The 20,236-nt window shown below is 33.8% G+C and overlaps 1 protein-coding gene across 3 annotated transcripts in view; it reads right to left on the minus strand.

Annotated features, from left to right (window-relative positions):
• LOC114324520 (neurexin-4) overlaps nucleotides 1–20,236 on the minus strand; it is a 167,677-nt gene that overhangs the window by 119,181 nt on the left and 28,260 nt on the right. For 2 of the 3 annotated variants that reach the window (XM_028272379.2, XM_050654017.1), the window contains exon 3: nucleotides 10,815–11,014. In XM_028272379.2, the coding sequence (XP_028128180.1) occupies nucleotides 10,815–11,014 (200 nt within the window). Of the gene's footprint in view, nucleotides 1–10,814; nucleotides 11,015–18,951; nucleotides 19,149–20,236 lie in introns of all 3 variants that reach the window. The other variant, XM_028272380.2, reaches the window with a different exon arrangement.

A 20,236-nucleotide genomic window follows, 5' to 3' on the forward strand; every position in this document is an offset into this window, starting at 1 on the left:
ATGTGGCAACTATGTGGGGTACGAAAATTTAAAGGTAGACAGTCAAATGTTTAGTAAACAGATAGTTATGTAGTTTGGAAGAATCCTGTTTAGTGTCAGTGCCGAAAATGTTTTCGAATCGTGAGTGTATTACCTATTATGTTATTATGTTGATTATTTATGGCAGATCACTAAATGGAGAGGCATACTATAATTATTTCTTTCAAAATGTTTTGCCTGTATTGCTCGTCGTATGAATACGTGTGTTCGTGAAAGTGGGTTACTTTGAATATTTATTAGGTATAATTATTTTCAAGTAAGTACAACTTAATTATTTTAGTTCACAAGTAAACAAATTACTGATATATTATCAGGCGTATTTAATTTCCACTGTAAACTCCAATGTAATTCAGTTACAGCCCTCGCCATTCAACACATTTAAAGCTTAATAAACACATAATACTAGTTCAGTTAAAGGATGTGTTGTTATGTTAAAAGACGTACAGTTGAGTCCGCGAGTCTTTACCCGTGCGTCATTAATACCTGGCGAGATAAAACACATACTTTTTATCTAGCATCATTCTCTTCCACACATGAAACTCATGATATGACGTGCTGACGTTTGTTATTAAGTAAAAACACATGTTATTTTTATGAACCATCTAGAGTCAGTGCATTGAAAAGAGATAGGTACAAAAAAAGACGATTCGGTATGTTTTCATATTTTAAGCACAATTTGTTTGACGTTTCTGCTTTGTTTAATTTTGTGGCTGTAAGTCAGTTGAATTTTTTGCGGTTTTTGTCGAATTTTTGCGTTTTGAAGTTTCTTTATATTACACAAACAGTTGTTTTCACAACTAATTTTATATTGGGCTTTGAAATTTTAAGGTAAATAATTATATTTTGGCAATTAATATTTAAAACATACAAAGCTAACGGCATTCACACGGTAAAGAAATGACTGTGTTTAGATTTCCGTCAAAGTGAATAAAATAACAAAAATAAAATATAATATTGAATTTTATTATAAATTGTTTATTTATTTATTAATCAATAATAATAAAATAATTTATGTAGCTGTAACTTCAAATATAGCTGTAATTCTGCACAAAAATTTTGAAGCAAAACTTACATTTGACATTCTATATATTTGATAACGTCAAATTTTATAATAAAACCCGTAATCGGAACAGTAGCCACTTTCTGTCAGTTGTTGTTGCGTGAAATAGATTTCCGACTTATTTCGTATGCTTTAAATGATGACGCACGGGTAAAGACTCGCGGACTCAACTGTATAATTCGGTTAAAATTATGGAATAGACATTTCAATACATTTAACAAAAAATAATTTTAGTAAACAAATAGTAAATACATAAGTATGTACTATTAGGTTGGATTATTTTAAATACTGTAGGTACCTAAATCACAAACGACTTCTTATTTATTATTCCGTAGCGCGTACGATGTTGCCAGGCGATCTAAATTTCTGAATATTAAAATACAGGTATGTACGTATATGGAAAACAATGTAATTTTTTTTTTGCAATCGGTTAACTTTAGAAAAAAATGGTATAGGATTTTTTGTTCTAAATTGTGTATTATATCCATACCTTAATGGAACGCACTATTTTTCGGGACACCCTATATTATTTAAAAAGCTGAATGTAATTAAAATTAATGTATTATGTGCATTTGAATCTCACTGTTTGAGTTAATTGTTTCTTCCTGTAGTGTCTATCCGTTAAGCCAGCCACTCACGGTACTGCGGTGTCGTTCGACAAAATCGTCGATGATATCAATTCTGCACAGTACTGCAGCAGGCAGGCCAGTCTCTCTGTGGTCAAATCGGAACGATTTTGTTGGATGCACTGTCACACACGATCAAATCTTTGTCAATTAGTCGAATTATTATGTATGGCCAGTTTTTGCAACTTAATGTCGCTTCTCGCATCCCTGACGCCATCGTTTCCTATCGTTCCAGTCTCCCTCGGAAAGCCTTTCCCACCTTTTTCTTGGCCTCTCAAAATTATTTTTTCCTGATGGTGATTTCCAAATCTTTAAAGGTATCTTCTCTTCGTTTAAAGGTTGTATGTGTTCATAGTTTCAATTCCAACTTCATAAACCCATTTTGGTAGTGGAAATCGAAATTTTAAAGTAAAATTGTGGTTTATTCCAAATAAAAATAGTAAGTTATATTTCTTACTGTTAAGGTTTTTATTCCATAAGAAATTGGATGTAGTACCGCTTTTGTCATATTTTTGTCATGGAATCGTTTCCCTTTTCAGGAACTTATTAAAAATTACGCAACGTAGTTACGTAATATGTTCTTGTGGTTGTATGTTTAATTAATTCGATAGGTAAATCACCTGGTCCTGGAGCTTTGTTGTGTTTCATTTGTTTTGAAGCAATTATTTGTATATCTTGCTATTTAACTTTAATGGTCTCTATTTCGTTAACACCAACGACGGCCGACGTCGCCCTCAGCGCTTAGTTCCACTACTATCGATGCGCACTGGGGATGGAGCACCGCCAAAAATATAAAACGCGTTAAACCAAAGAATATTGATCTGCTGTTCACTTGTTTATATAATATTCAGCGAATAATGTTCCACTTCATCGAAAGTGAAATTAATTCTCGTTTACTTCACTTATCTTCTTCTTCTTTACATGCCATCTCCGCGACGAAGGTTGGCAATCATCATTGCTATTCTAACTTTTGACACTACAGCCCGAAAGAGTTCAGTTGAGCATCCAAACCATTCTCTGAGATTTCTCAGCCAGGACATTTTTTCCTACCTATGCTGCGCCTTCCTTGAATCTTTCCCTGCATAATTAATTTTAGGAGTTCATATCTATCACCACTTGTTATATGACCCAAGTATTGAAAGTTTTCTTATTTTGATGGAATCCAGTATCTCCCTGCTGTTCTGTATTCTTGTTAGTACTTCCTCATTGGTTATTCTGTCTGTCTAGGAGATTCTCAGCATTCTTCGATATGTCCACATTTCAAATGCCAAAATTCCAATCTATTGAAACATTGTTTATTAAGAGTCCATATCTCCACACCATACAAAAGAACAGAAAATACATAATATTTTAGTACTCGCTATTTAGGCTGAGGTCTCTACTACATAATATTTGTTTTATATTAGTGAATGCACTTCTAGCCTTTTCTATTCTAATTCTAATTTCTTTGGTATAATCGTTTGTTTCACTAATGTTTGTCCCTAAATAGTTCTGAACTCGTTCTATCGTCTTATTATTTACGTGTATATTGATGTTTCTAATATTTTTCTTTGATATAATCATGAATTTTGTTTTCTTTATGTTTAGTGACAGACCAAATTCTTCACTCGTTGCAACAACCTTATCTAAAATTCTTTGTAGATCTGTAATAGTTTCTGCTACAGTCGAACCCGCTTAATAGAATACCTGTTATAGGAATATCCCTCTTTAAGGAATAGAAATTTGAGGTCCCGAAACGTTTCTACTAGCCACCAATGGTCGGTTATTAGAATATCCCGGTTATAAGAATACTTTTGCTTGGCACGAAGGCTATTCCAATAAGCGGGTTAGACTGTATTAGTATTGTGTCTTCAGCGTATCTAATTTCACATATGGGTAGGCCATTTATTTTTATGCCTGCTACTTCATCTTCTAATGCTTTTTTGAATATTTCTTCTGAGTATGCATTAAACAGTGATGGCGACAAGACACAGCCCTGTCTAACGCCTCTTTTGATTTTTATTTTATTGGTGTTTAAATTATTTATTCTTATGATAGCTTCTTGTTTATAATACAGATTATTTATTATTCTTATATCCGGTGTGTCGACGTTCTTTGTTCTCAGTAGTTTGATTAATTTTTCACCGTATCGAACGCCTTGTTATAATCTAGGAAGCAGACATAGATGTCCTGGTTTACATCCACATTTACTGCAAATAATGCTCTGGTTCCTTGAGCATTTCTAAATCCGAACTGAGTTTGTCCAATGTCTTGTTCTAACTTTTTATATATTCTACGATGAATAATCTTTACAAATACTTTGAGTATGTGGCACATTAGACTGATGGTACGGTGTTCGCAACATTGGCTGGCATTTCTGTTTTCCGGTATAGTCATGAATGTTGATAGAAGCCATTCTTTAGGTGACAATTACATGTCGGCAATATTACATGTCGGTTACAATGCAGTCGGCTATAATTTGCAATATTTCTGTCGGTATTTCATCCGGTCCTACAGATTTCCCAGTTTTCATTTCTTTAATGGTGTGTTTTACTTCACTTTCTGTTATTTCTGGTCCAGTAACTTCACTTATATACCAATCCAATTTTCCGCATGTTACTTATTACAATGAGCTTTTGTCCACATGTAGTGGATTAATAATTATGTTTAACTGGAAATTTCAAATACAGTGCAACGACGCGCCGGTAGTACGACGACGCCGGCATCTAACACAGTTTCAGCAAAATAATTGGGTTCGATGGAATTGCTGTGTAATGCAATAAACTTTCTACTGAATTTCTCGAGGATAGACTGTAATTTTGTGCAATCTAACAATTATTAGCATTGTACGGGGTTTATTCATCAGGGAACAACCGTTGGTATTTTCTTCTTCAATAAGCCGCCGCGCCGCGCTATTTCAATTTAAACTTAGCATTTTTTGAGGTTAATACTCTTTCACATATTGTTTTCATCCATTTTACAACATTAAAATGCAAAAACCTTCAATTATCCATGGCTGTCTGTCCGTCTCCTCTGTTATTGGAACAGATAAAATGACAAATGAGCTGTCTCATGAAAGCTTATAACTTATAACCCAAAGATGGTATTAAAGGTGAGAAATTTGACCTATGACTTCAGGTTTAAAAGTTGCAACCGGAAGTACAGTTTTAAAGTAGCCGAAATAATACAATCTATGTATTAGTCGACGCCTATGGGGCCGTTCAAGTATTACGTAACGCAGGTGGGGGGGGGGGAGGGGGTCAAAAATCTTCAAAAATTGCGTTACGCAATAGTTAAATGCCCATTAGAGTGCGTTACGTAGGGGGGAGGGGTTCAAAAATCTTAAAAAATCGCGTTACGTAATACTTGAACGCTCCCTATTAGCAGGACAAGAACAAATATATACCTACATCTAGGTTTTATACCACTTTCGGTTAAAAAGTAACCGGAAGTGACATTATAGTCGCAGAACTAGTACATGTGATCAGTGGCGGCTCGTGATTTTTACAATAGGGGAGGCTATACCTAACTGTAAAATATCTAGACAAATTTGCACTAGCAAAAAAATGCGCCAAAAGATGTAATTTAAGGCCCCATCTTTTGACCATTTTTTATTTACATTTCATAATATCATCCTAATTCATAGTTTCATGATATCATTTTAAAAATAGTTAGTCTAATAGTAAAAGTTTAATACCAAAGTTTGTGTCGTTTATTTGTTAACAATTCCATCTATTTGTAAATAGATACCTATGCATATCAAAATAAATACAGATTTGAAGTTTTGCAGTCCATACATAATGAAGCTTCAAATTTTTTAAGATACTCAACTGAATTTTTTTAATTCTAAACGCGGCCTACTGCGAATTCAAAAACACGATAAATTACCGATATTTTGCTTTGAGTTAGAGATATCGGAAAAAGTTATTTGAGCAAGTTGTTCCAAATATTATTATAACCCCACATACCAAATTTCATAACAAAATTCGCACTTTTAGATTTTTCATTATTTTTACCCAGGACCCTAAAATTCGTTGTCCCGAGACGCACCCAACCACCCAACGGAGCTGAGAATCTACTCTGCCTCCCTTGGTATATCTCCGGGCAGCGTGTGATGGCGCCGTAGATGCCACTGTTAGGAGACCGGGCCTCCTTAAACGCCTGCTGCGCTGCACGGAGCATTAGCAAGGGAGAATGCTGGGCTTCTCGGCTCCGTTCGTGCATCTCGGGATAACCCAGGGTCCTGCCTACAATAATATGTAATAAAACTGATATGAGACGCGATCATGCGTTCTAATGCTAATGCGTAATGCTCCGTACGTATGGATAATTAGTGATAATATGGAATTTACACGTTGTATAATAGTGAGAGTAATTGTTGTTTTCGCGATTCATGATAAACAAAACAGTATAGAGTGTGTAAAAAATTTATGGGGAGGCTGAGCCTCCCTTGCCTCCTCTGACGAGCCGCCACTGCATGTGATATATCAATCGACGCATATTGAAAAGTCGAGCTCGAATATTTAGTTCCGGTTTTGATGTCATTTCCGTTTAAAAAATATAACGTTGGGCAAAAATGACCCAAAATTACTGAAATCGTTTCCACGTAAAGTTACACGAAGACTGACGAAGAGTTCAAATACCGACTCCCATCTCTACTTCCGGTCAGGTTGTGTGCAAACCTTGGACTTGCAAAGTCCAATTGCTTGTTTTTAATATTAACAACTTAAAAATTAATTTCGGAATTTTTAGCTTCTAGGTATTCCTTGAGTTTGTTTGAAATCATTAGTTACAATGTTTATTTGAAAGTGAGTAGAAGGCAATATTTTTTTACATACTATACATTTGTACAATCATTAGTGCACTTGTTTCGTGATTAAAATATACAAATTGCATTAAACGATTTTTTAAACAGTATGAATTTTAAAGTGTACATACATATTATTGTAACATCCTTATACATAGTGTGTTAATTGTTGAATTACGCAAAGAAGTTACAAAATATAAAAGTTATATTGCAGCAGTCATGACTCAAATGCCGAGAACAAATAAGTAAACAAATAAGTAGATGACATCTTTGTACTCTAACCACTTGAGTGGGAAATAATTATTAGGATACATTCGTGGGACATCCGTATTTGATTTTGTATTCAGTCCCGATGTCTGATGAGGCCACGGGAGGCCGAAATGACGTCATAGCACTGTGTTGATTGCCAGTTCAAACACGGCAGATTGACGAATTGTGCTTCTAAGCCATATACTGGCTTAGAGATAGCAAGATTTTGCAAGAAGATGAAAACTTTTACACATTTCGTATAGGGCAAAGGACACAAAACGATATTATTAAATTTTTTCGTTCGTGGCCATTAAAGTTGATGGCGCCTTTGTACACTAACCACTTGGGTGGGGAACAATTACGAGACATGCCTTGGCCTTCCGTGTTTGACATTGTGTTCAGTTGAGCATTTTTTGAAAGTTCCCAAAAATAAAATGCGTATGCTATTCTGCTCCGGATTCGTTAAGGAACCACTCCGAGAACAAACCCAATTGGTATAATATGTATATTTCAACAATTAGCACACTAAGGAAAAATAAATGTTAATAATGACAGCACAAAAAGAAAAATTAATAAGCAGAAAACTAAAGACGTGAGCGTTCAAAGCCAGTTTGTTAAAAAAAGATTTAGAATTAACGAATAATATATTACAAACTTACTTTGTACTACCTTTCTTACAGATAATTTGGCGAAAAGCATTACCAAGTAAAAAAATATAAATAATAATGTAGGTATCCTCGGAAACGCCACCAAAGTAGGAATTTAACCTCATGTTTAAGTACATACGCTATATTTTTGAAGATTACGGATTATAGATTCTTCTCATAGTGATGGAGCACTGCTCTCATAAATAAACCTCCTCATTTGCTTGTTCCAATTCCAAGCAACTTTAAAACACCATATAAATATAATAAATCATTGGAGTTAATATTGCTCTAAAGAATTTCCAGATCAAAAGTTACTAGTTTTATGTAACCAAACATGGCTTGGTGAGAGAATCTATAAGTGCATATCCAGGCGTGGTCAAAATCCGATAACCAAGTATCATGAAGATGGTAATCTAATACCCAAATCGATATAAAAATGCTTCAAAAAATAAATACGATCTAGGCATAGTAAAAAAAGTAGTTGATCAGTGGATTTTTAAAGTGAAATACTGGGAGAATCAATGAGGATTTAGTAATTTACATTTTTTAAAGAACCATAAAACACAGATATATTATAGCTGAAAGTATTGAAGGCTTTGAGAAATAATTGACGCTGTAATGAAAGATGGAGACAAATATTTAAGAACTAATAATAAATAGTTAGGGCACATATTACGAGGAGAACGGTACATTTTTCAGTATCTGGTACTCGAAGGAAAGATAGAGGGTTAGAGAGGTCTGGAACGTAAAAAGATGTCATGGCTGCGTAAATATTCGCCACTGACAGATGACAAAGAAAAACAGTATAATTTAATCCCGACTCTCTAACATCTCACCTCACAAGACAATACACGGTGGAGGCCTATGTAGAAATGCATGGTACCTTAAGAAAAAGAAAAATAAATCTAGAGAACAAAAATATAAGTGCGAACACAAGTAATCTAAATCTTCAGAATGGTATATTTGTATAAGTATAGATACAGGCAATGGAATAAAATCGATTAGTAAGATCGATTCTACAGAAAGCAATGATGATATTCTTAAACCATCCAGAAAAGTCGAGTATAGCAAGCCAAGATGATGCAAACAGCAAAAGAAGCAGGAATTAACACCAACATCGGAAAATAATTTGAAACCTTTACTGAAATCAGAGGGAAAATCTAAGAGTTGAAGATGAACACACCGACTATGTGAAAATCATGCGTGGAATAAAGCAAGGGTGTTTTTTTGTCTCCTCTAATCCTCAATATCGATTCTGAAAGAATATTCATCGAAGCTTTGCACGAAACTGAAAAAGCTATTATATTAAACGGGTGCCGTTTAAACAACATCAGATATTCAGATGACACCATGGTCATTGCGGACAACCTAGAAGACCTACAAGTCCTTATGAACAAAATCACGCATTACAATCCACAATACGGACTCGATATAAACGTTATGAAAACTTATGATCATTAGCAAGAAAAAAATAACAGAAGGTCAACCAAACCCCTATCTACCTCGGCACAATAATAAATGAAGAACGGACCAACAACCATTAGATAAAAGCGTGCATCGGAAAAGCTAGATACACCTTCAATTGGACGGAGGCCTTCTTCAAGAGCTACAACCACTCTCTTGGTATAAAAGTAAGACTGCAGCGATGCTACGCACCCTCTGTTCTTTTTTGTGTTGAATCGTGCACTTTCAACGAATATGTGTGCAGAAAATTGGTCCAGTAAGAAGAACATCCTGGTTGAAGAACCTCAGAACCTGGTTCAACACAACAAACGTGCAGGTTTTCGCGCAGCTGCAGATATAACAATAATAAAGAGTACAATATACAGGGTGTTTCATTAATAATTGTCCATATAGTAACTGGAGAAACCTTAGCACAAAATACGAAGATTTAACCTAAAACACTTAAATAAAATGTGGTTCCTTACTGAGTTACAGGGTGTTTTATCTAAAAATTTAAAAAGTATTTTTGCTCAGCATTTTAAATCTATTCGACTTATCCTTTTTATACTTGACAGGAAGTATAGGTACTGTACAAACTACTAAATTATGTTAAACAAACGTTTATGGCTATTACCAGAGGCGTACGACGGGGGAAAGTGAATGGTTGACCCTTTCCAAATTCTACGCCACTGGCGAAATTGCTATTTTAGTTAAATTTTTGGATTCTCCAATACTTTCCATGAAAATAATATACTCTTCATTCGTAACGATAAAGTCATTAGTTTTCGAGATATTTGAAGTTAAAAATGAAACGACACGGTTATTTTGATCAGTGTATTGTGTCGCTTCATTTTTAATTTCAAATATCTCGAAAACTAATCAATTTATCGTTACGAATGAACAGTATATTATTTACATAAAAACTATTGCAAAATCAAAAAATTACACTAAAATAACAATTTCGTCAGTGGCGTAGAATTTGGGAAGGGTCAACCAGCCACTATCCCCTGTCGTACGCCTCTGGTAGTAGCTAGAAACGTTTATTTATCTTAATTTAGTAGGGTGTACAGTACCTACACTTTCTGCCAAGTATGATAAGGATACGCCAAATAGTTTTAAAGTACTGGATACAAATAATTTCTAAATTTTAATCATATGAATCATATTATAAATTAATCAAAATAACTGTGCAGTTTCATATTTAACTTTAAATATTTTGAAAACTAATGACTTTATCGTTACCAATGAAGAGTATATTATTTACGTAGAAAGTATTGTAGAATCTAAAAATGGCACTAAAATAGTAATTCCTCCAGTGGCGTAGAATTTGAGAAGGGTCAACCATTCACCATCCCCTGTCGTACGCCTCTGATAGTAGCTAGAAACGTTTGTTTATCATAATTTAGTAGAGTGTCTAGTAGTCGCACTTTCTGCCAAGTATGAAAACGATACGTCGCATAGTTTTAAAATGCTAAGCAAAAATAGTATTTAAATTTTTAGATAAAACACCCTGTAACTCATTAAGGAGCCACATTTTATTTAAGTGTTTTAGGTTAAATCTTCGTATTTTGCGATAAGGTTTCTCCAGTTACTATATGGACAATTATTAATGAAACACCCTGTATAAATATGTATAGCGAATCTTGGATTACAGAAAATTTAGACCAGACTACGGAAATTAGATCTAAACATGAAATTACACGAAACACTTAGGCACTAAAGTTCAAGAAAGAGGAAATTTATATAATACTGCGCATAAGCTTATCTGAAGCATAAATTATGGTTAGAGCAAAGGCAGTGTACGGATATAATATCTTTCTAATAACTACAAAACATAATATAGTCATATCTACTTCTGTAGGACGCTAAACATTAAGCAAATATTTTTTGCAACTGTGTAATAAACTTTCTCAATTTGACGCTCACGTCTAAAGAAATGAAAAAGTTTTTGTGTTAATATGCACCTCAGTCTCTCCCTCCGAATCATGGAAACTCTTCCAACCTTCACCATCGTCCGAGTACTCGATAATGTATTCAGTAACGAACTCATGAGAGCCTCCACCTCGGCCCTGAGTCGCGATGAATCTGATCTCGTACCTGTAGCCCAGATCGAGGGTTAGTTTTTCGAAATAAGTACTTTCTCTGGGACTCCAAGCCGATCCACCTGTTTGCCGAAAAGTGGCAGAAAACGAATTGTTAGTAATAGAGTTATCGTGAGAAAAACGTTAGTAGGTTAAAAGTCTTTTCTTTTTAGTCAAAAAGTAAACTGAATGGTTTTAATTTTATTTGTGGTTAGAATTTTAAAAAAGATACAGATAAAATATTTGGTCCATAATTTTCCGAGTAACAATACATTCATGATACATTGGACTTAATTAAATAGGTAAAATGCTTTGACAAATTTTCACCGTAGTAGTGATAAATCAAACCAAAGCAGTAATGGTAAATCAAATAAAATCAAGTAGATTTATTTCTCGATGTACTTTTTCATTAGGCCAATACACTTTGTTATGGATAAATTCTCTTATTCCTGACACACCTTTGGCAGACCCAGGGCCGTGCCGTGCTATAATGCGGTGAGGCAGTCGCATCAGGCGGCATCACAAGTGGGGCGGCTTAATCAGTAAAAACCATTCAATAATTAAAAATATATATAGGATCAAGTGTCAACCGAAAGTATAAATATTATATAAGTACATACATACAACGCTTATCTTTTTCTATAAGTTCTTTGTTATTCCAACATTGAGGTATACGATTTATAAATTTATGTTTTTACAGCAATGTTGTGTCTAAGCAAAAAAATGAAGTTACAGACAATCTGGCTATGACCAAATGAAAATTACTGCAAATGAAATTGCAGAATATCTTGATATAAGTTGATATCTTGATATAAGTTGATTACGAAAAGTCTGTGGATGAACAGTGGAAGATAAATTTAAAATAAATTTTTCATTTATATTTTAGATGAACTAAAAAATTTAGAACTCATTTCAATATAGTCCTCACTAACTGCTACTTTAGCCTAGGTACACCAATCTGATTGACGAGTTTGCCAAAATTAAAGTCAGAAGGGTAAAATTGTAATTTTTGTAAATGTTGTTTAATGTTAATATTTTGAAATTAAAAATCACACTAAATTTTTATTTTTCAACCCTGTAACTTATTAAAATAAACATGAAGTTTTCAGGGACTTTTGGCCTCGGTAATAACGTAATCTTTCATTCTGCATTTAAATTTTTCAAAAATACTTATTGGTTTTCTCAGGATTCGAATTTTTCTCATTTAAAAAGCATTGGAGCCGAAATTTTGCGCCTACCCCCTCAAGAGGCGGCATTTTGAATACTTGCATCATATTGAAAAGATGTACCGCACGGCCCTGGGCAGACCCATCGAAAGGCAAAACGAAGCTAAATACCTAGGAGTCATAATGGATCAAGGTCTAATCTTCTCGCCAAATGTTAACGCGACAGTCCAGAAAACAGCAACGGCCAGCGCCGCAATAAGAGAACCCACGAGAAGAAGAAAATTAGCTAAGAAAAGAGAATTAAAACTGATAAACAGCATCCTACTACCAACAATTATATGCATCTCTCGCATGGGTACACATAAGGCATTGCAACAAAAAGAAGATACAAGCAGCCAACAAGAGCCTTAGAGAAGCTGAAAATGTGCTCAGATACGTTGCCGAACGTTTCCTGTTCAAAGACATAAAACAAATAAGGGTACTGGATATGATAAGGGGACTGAAAGAAAAACTAAAAAATACCAGATTTGTTGAAAAAGGTATATTTTAAAATACCCTAAATAAGGGTCACAATAAGACAAAACGTTTTCGGATTAAGAAATCCATCATCAGTGTTCTAAAAGCCCTAAAATTAAGTATAACCTAATTAATTGAGAAAAAGTTAAAAAACTGACAGGTTTTAAAAAACAAGAGGCCATACTTACAAAAAATAGCATGCCTGAGCCACCAAAATGTGTTGGGTAAAAACCCTTTAAATGTAAACGATTATGTTATGTTACATCTTATATATAAAAATCATTTGCTGTGCGTTAGTCTCGCTAAAACTCGAGAATGGCTGGACCGATGTGGCTAATTTTGATGTTGAATTATTTGTGGAAGTTCAGGGAAGGTTTATGCGGTTTTATATTGTCATTTTAGTAGCCACCAAAATTTTTACAGCTATATGTATAAAATGCTCTTTTTACAGTGTTTGTTGCCATACTCCTTCGAAACGACTTGACCGATTTTTATGAGAGTTTGCAAATATACTCGACCGGAGTGGGAGTAGGTTTTTATCTATATTTCTTACCCGTGCGTCTTAAGGGGGGTTGCCCCCCTTATATTTATTTCTATTTTTTCAGACAAACTCTTTTTTTTTAATTTCATATGATGTGGAACGTAAAGATACATACAACCCTAAATTTTCACTTTTCTATCACTAACCGTTATTTTTTAATGGCCATTTAAATATTTTACATCTATATAAACAAAAGAAAGTCGTGACAGTTATTAACACATAACTCGAGAACGACTGAATAGATTTTTATGAAATTTTCCACGTATATTCGACCGGACCGAGAATAGGTTGTTATGTATTTTTCATATCCGTACGTCGTAACGGGGGCTGCCCCCCTAATATATTTTTTTATTTTTTTGGTCAAACTGTTTTTTCTTAATTTTGTGTGACGTGGAAGGCAAAGGTAAATACAACCCTAAATTTTCTCTTTTCTATCTTCGACCATTATTTTTTAATAGCCATTTAAAGTTTTGCATCTTATATATAAAAATCATTTGCTGTGCGTTAGTCTCGCTAAAACTCGAGAATGGCTGGACCGATGTGGCTAATTTTGATGTTGAATTATTTGTGGAAGTTCAGGGAAGGTTTATGCGGTTTTATATTGTCATTTTAGTAGCCACCAAAATTTTTACAGCTATATGTATAAAATGCTCTTTTTACAGTGTTTGTTGCCATACTCCTCCGAAACGACTTGACCGATTTTTATGAAATTTGGAAGCTATGTTCGACCGGACTGGGAGTTGGTTTATGTCTATATTATATACCTCTACATCATAAGGGGGTTGCGTGTGACGTCATAACTCTCACAATAATGACGTCAGAAATACGAAATGAAGTAGGTGTATTCCTTGCTGAATTCCGAACAGAACCTTACTAAAATTTTTTTTCTAGCTCAATCGGTGTCCAAAATACAATATCTTAAGCCTTAGAAATATTCTGAAGACAGAAGAAGAACGAGCAACAAATTTCATCGAAGAAAAGTGCAACTGTTAACTTTTGGACTTAATTTGGGCAAAATATGAATTTCTTAATTTTTCGAAACTTTCAAAAAATATCTCTACCGAACTTTTCTGACGAACGGCAAGCAGAAGGAAAGTTCTGAGCACACGAAAAGAACAAGCAGCAAATTATAAAATTTTAATTAATTTTGTTTCATTTTATTAAATTTTAATTATTTTTATTAGATGCTATTTATTTTTTTAATTTCATTATTTTTTTAAATTTATTTATTATTTTTATTTAAGTTTATTCAGTTTTATTTATTTTTATTAACTTTTATCAAATTTTATGAAATTTTGTTTCATTTTATTTAATTATATTTAATTTTAATTTTATTTTATTTTGATTAATCAACACCTATATAGTTGGACAACCCCTAACCCAATTATAAATACAGGGTTGTTTTGAATGTAAATAAAATAAAGCTGTTATATTCATTAGAAGAAAAACAAATTTAAGATTGCAACTGTTGCACTGCAAACTTTTTCTAACCAAACTTTATTACTTCAGACATTATGTGTAATTAATTAAAAATAATAAAAACTCATTCACATCGAGCATTTTTTTGTTTATTAATTACGAATTCCTTTTGTTTATTTTAAGTTTATTGTTTACAAAAGTTTGTTCTTATCTATTGAGGCAGTACGAAGTCTGCCGGGTCAGCTAGTATTTATATAAAATTTAAATGATGTTCTAGATATGCCTGGATGTTACCCACGGCAACACAGGACTCTTCCCACGTGGTTGGAATTTTTTTTTGAGAAAAACCTCACATATTGGATTTCAATGGCCAACTGACCACTGAATTCAAGAGCAACCCAGAATGACGTTAAGAACTGTCAATGTAACCTAGTTGTATTATTATTTTAGCCACAACGTTTAAAGATTACTTTAATATTTGAGATAGAAAACAGTATCAAATTTACATATGTTGGAGAAGTTATTTGAAAATAGATGAAAAAATTCTTTAAAATAATCCATTAATTAAGTAATCAAATAGGAAAATAAAATGTTTACGTTACCAGAAGTTATGCAGTCAACAATACCAATTTTTTATCTCAAATATTAAAATAATCTTTAAACGTTGTGGCTGAAATAATAATAGAACTAGGTTACATTGACAGTTCTTAACGTCATTGTGGGTTGCTCTTGAATTCAGTTGTCAGTTGGCCATTGAAATACAATATGTGAGGTTTTCTCAAAAAAAAAATCCAACCACGTGGGAAGAGTCCTGTGTTGCCCTGGGTAACATCCAGGAATAACATAATCGTTTACATTTAAAGGGTTTTTACCCAACACATTTTGGTGGCTCAGGCATGCTATTTTTTGTAAGTATGGCCTCTTGTTTTTTAAAACCTCTGTCAATTTTTTAACTTTTTCTCAATTAGTGAAGTTATACTTAATTTTAGGGCTTTTAGAACATTGATGATGGATTTCTTAATCCGAAAACGTTTTGTCTTATTGTGACCCTTTTTTAGGGTATTTTAAAATATACCTTTTACAACAAATCTAGTATTTTTGTGATTTATGGTATACTGCCAGCTACAGGAAGTTTATTTTCCTCGTGGATTTTGAAAGAAAAACTCTAACCAAATTAGCTGAGCTTTAAGACCACCCAAACTGCATCCTGTATGATAGAACTGTGTGATGTGTACCATAGATGAATTCACAGAAGACTCAAACGGCAAATTATGCAAAAATATAATAAAGTCCAGATTATCGTAGCTCTATCGAAAGAAGACAACGCGCAAGCAATACGGTTCAATGATAAGCCACTAGAGATAGCGGGACTAAAACGCCTCACGCTGTTCTTCATAGTTCGGGGTATTCATCATTATGTACCCAGGGCTTCCACATGACAAGCATACTGGTTTAACACGTCTAGGCTCTGCGCAAATCTCACAGGCTGGGATATGATTGCTTGACACACCTTTGTGCTTTTTTTCTTTTCTCTTCGAGTACTTCAGTGGCTCAAGAAGATATGCGTAGTATTTTGCATTTTGTATAAACTATTTGGTCTTTTGTGTTCTTATTTTTACCACATCTGTTTTTTTTTATCTTGAAATGTCAAAAGAAAAGAAGTATGCAAGAAAAAACAGTCCAAAGAAATCGAAGAAGTTCTAGATGCCGTCGTCAAAGACAAGAGGGCTTATTGGCAACCTATGAAGGTTTTTTCTGAGTGACCACTTCTAGCAAAAAAATAATGATGAGGTACAATTTTATGAAATTCAATTGGTATGGTGTATATATTATATCGGTATGAAATTAACACGTTGCTGAATAACTTTTATCGGATTTAGCTTGGCTAAAACAGGTATGTGGACTATTATTTCATTTCAGTCTCATATGTATAAATCATACGACTCAATTTCTTGCCTCTGCTGACGACATTGGCATGTTCAGCAGGAGAGAACAAGCTTTTTGAAAACAATTTCACCGTCATGGCTGAAGGATCTAAGGAAGCTGGACTCCTTATTTAAGAAGAAAACAAAGGAGATGATGATGGGCAGGAATCTAGAACTTAATAAAAGTAATATTTTCTTTTGTCTAACGGCTTATTTAGGCATTTCGAGTTCCTAAAATGTTATTTGTATCCTGTGTTACTTTATGGATGTGAAACCTGGACCATGAAGGTCAATATGATGAACAAATTAGAAACCTTCGAGATGTGGTCATATCGTAGAAAGCTCAGAATATCGTGAGTTCAACAAATTTCAAACAGAGAAGTCTTAAACGGAGTAGGACAAGGCGAAGGTGACTTGATGAAGATGATAAAAAAGAGAAAACTAGCATTTAATAAGAGGTAGCAGATACTGGATACTGCAGTTAATACTCAACGGAAAGATCGACGGAAAAAGTGGAATTGGTAGGAAGAAATATTCATGGCTCCGAAATCTTCGTCAATGGAGTGGTTTATCGGCAGATGAATTGTTACATGCCGCGTCATGGAAGCTACCCACGTGTAAATCAAAGAAGAAGATATTTCGGCTCTTCCAGCTCTAATTACATCCTAAAGCATTGTTTGGAAGTTCACTCAGGATATAATTGAGAAATAGTACTGGCACACGGGCATCTGGCCTGAGAATCAGAAACAAAGCAAATCATAACTCTAGATAAGGAAGGCCCAACAGCTAATTGTAATAACTATAGACTATGTGTGATCTTCTACATCCTGCAACGTGGTTTAGTAAAACTTCATCAGTTGGCAAATAGCAGCTGAGCAGGATTGATTTGTGAAGGGCAGAGGAAAAGAGAACAAATCAAATCGAATTAATGTAAGAAACATCATAGAAAAAGCTAGAGAATATCAGGTCCCAATATTTATATTTTGTCGATTATACTGAGGCCTTTGACAATGTTATATGGGACGAATTGTGGAACAAACTGACGACAATGCTGTAGCTCAACACTTGACTCACTTTATTAGGTGACTAGATCAATATACTTCATAAAACTTCAATGGTTATAGAGAAGCGGTCTCTTAAGCGGAGACATCGTCAGGTTCTTTAACAAAATAAAGAATTCAGTAATATAAGTAATAAAATGCTCTAAACGTGTCCTCGGAATGCAACTCCTTCCAGTCATTGAAATGTATGTACCAATTTTCAATGATTTTTAGTAGTTTTGGTGGGAATATCCCATAACTTTACATCGTGGATTATTCGCGCAAAAAATACTAAATTGCATTAAGATGAAAAAAATAGCTTTAGAACAATATTTTCATGGATTTTCCCTCACGAGCTGCCGAAGGACCTGTGAATTTCATGAGTTTTCAGTGTAGCCAGCCACCTTAACTAATATCAAAGGTAATAGGTTTGTTTTAACTCGATACAAATCCGTTCTTGAACGGTTACGAGTATGCGCAGTAACGAAAAATGTGTTACAGCGCATAATTATTCGTTATTGCGCATGCGCATAAAAATTCAAGAACGGTTTTGTATCGAGTTAGAACAAACCTTTATTAAACCTGTATCTTTTTCAAATTCTAATCGCTGTAATGCAAAAATTTTTGTTTCTTAAATATCAAAACGTTTTCTTACATACTAAGTATTCAAAAATCTACTCAATCACCAATTTAGTTACAACATGCAGGTCAAAAGCCAAGCAATTATTATGTTATACAGATAAAAAATTATCATTATCATGCGAAATTATTATAAACGAACATATCGGTGTTATGACAATTGATTAAATGTAACTAATCGCTAAGTTATTTAAAGTTTTTATCACCATCCATCAACTAATAAAAATATTTGTTGATATTTTTGTAAATAGAATCAAGAAATAAATGTTTGTATAAATACAATATATAAATTGAAAATAGGATACTTAAAATTTTTTTATTTGAGTAATCTAGGATATGCAGCCAAGGTAGATTACTTTATTATCCGGAAACAGTTGTTACACAGAATAATTTAATACTAAAAATTAAGGGTAAATAGTACCAGCTATCTGATAGATTCATTACTATTCAGCTCAGCGGTGTGCTATGGTTGGAGGTGTGGAATTTCATAAACAAGGGATCTATCTGTTTTATGAAATGATCCCTTGTTTATGTAATTTCACACTTCCAACAATGGCATCCCGCTGATCTGAGTATTAATGAGTGTCTTGGTACGGGTATATCTGAAATTCCATTTTATTTCTGCAAACATTTAATTTTCCTGAAATACATGATGATACCTTTCTCTCCCTTTAAAATGTAAATGATAAAAGTACACTCGACCTTAATAGTTAATGGTCGAAACTTTTATGTAAATAATGTTTAATGAATGTTAGTGCTGTTGATGATTATTACCATAATGTCTCCCCCTGGTTCTTTGTAATCGGCATAATCCAACCCGTTGCTACCGTAACTGATACGGTACTCCATGACGTACTCGTTACTGTGGGGCCTACCCTGCGTCCATATCCTCGTCACGTTCATCACTTGGCCCAGATCGAATATCAGGTATTGGTCGAAATCGCTGTCGTGGGCACTCCAAGCATTGCCACCTTTTTTATTATTTTAGAATTTAAATTTTGAAATATTCCTAATATTATTTAATTATTTACTTAACGGACATCGCACACATCTTATGGAAAATATAATGTTACTTAATTGCAATAAAATTTACATGAATAGATTCGTCTCGAAAATATTTCATAGCCTTGCGCCAATTCTGAGTTTTGATTAGTAATGGCGTAAATTGTAATTAAAGTTTATGGAAATCACATTTTTTAAGTCCAGTGGCTATTGAAAACAGCTTAACACAGCGTGAGCTAAGACAATTAGAGGAACTATATACTTTGGTACAACTCCAAATTATAGCTACTTCATCTGCCTTCACAAATATTTATGAATTGGCGATTCCCAAAATATCTTCTCTCTTTTTAACTCACGTACATAACGATTTGATTTTAGATTTATTTATATCAATTTACGCCGTTATTAATCAAAATTCAGAGTTGGCGCAATGTTATGAAATGATTGTAATTTCGAGATGAATCTATTCAAGTAAATTTTATTTCATTTGATTGACATTATATTATTATTTTCCACAAGATGTGCGCGTTGTCTTTTAACCCATTCGCTGATTATTATCGAAGAGGATGGAACTCGGTTAGGAGCCATTTTGTTGAACGGCACCTGACTGAAATAACCATATCACGCGCTGGAGCGTGATCGGCAGCCAATGGGTTAACATATAACACAAGTATCCCTAAGCGTGAAATTAGTTGCCAATTTCTTAGTAAATGTAGTATGGTAATTGTCCAATTCAACTCATATTAAAACTGACTATCATTTGAAGACAGTAGGAATACTGCATTTTAAAAAACGGTGTAGGAAATGCAAATAATTGTAAAAAATATTCTAATATGATCAATAAAAAATATTTGATCACTTCAATATGCTAAAGAAAAACTAAAGATCTATTAAGATTATTGTTTGGCTCTAGATTTGATATACCTTCTGGTGACCACACGTGCGGTGTTTAAAAGAGGTAGTGATGCGCAATATATGACACGACATTGCTTGCGCTATTAGGAATAGTCTGGTTTTAGAGCTATTGAACCACTTTCTCAGGTTTTGAAGCCCAGAT

The sequence above is a fragment of the Diabrotica virgifera genome, chromosome 6, assembly GCF_917563875.1.
Source record: "Diabrotica virgifera virgifera chromosome 6, PGI_DIABVI_V3a".
NCBI classification, from domain to species: Eukaryota; Metazoa; Arthropoda; class Insecta; order Coleoptera; family Chrysomelidae; genus Diabrotica; species Diabrotica virgifera.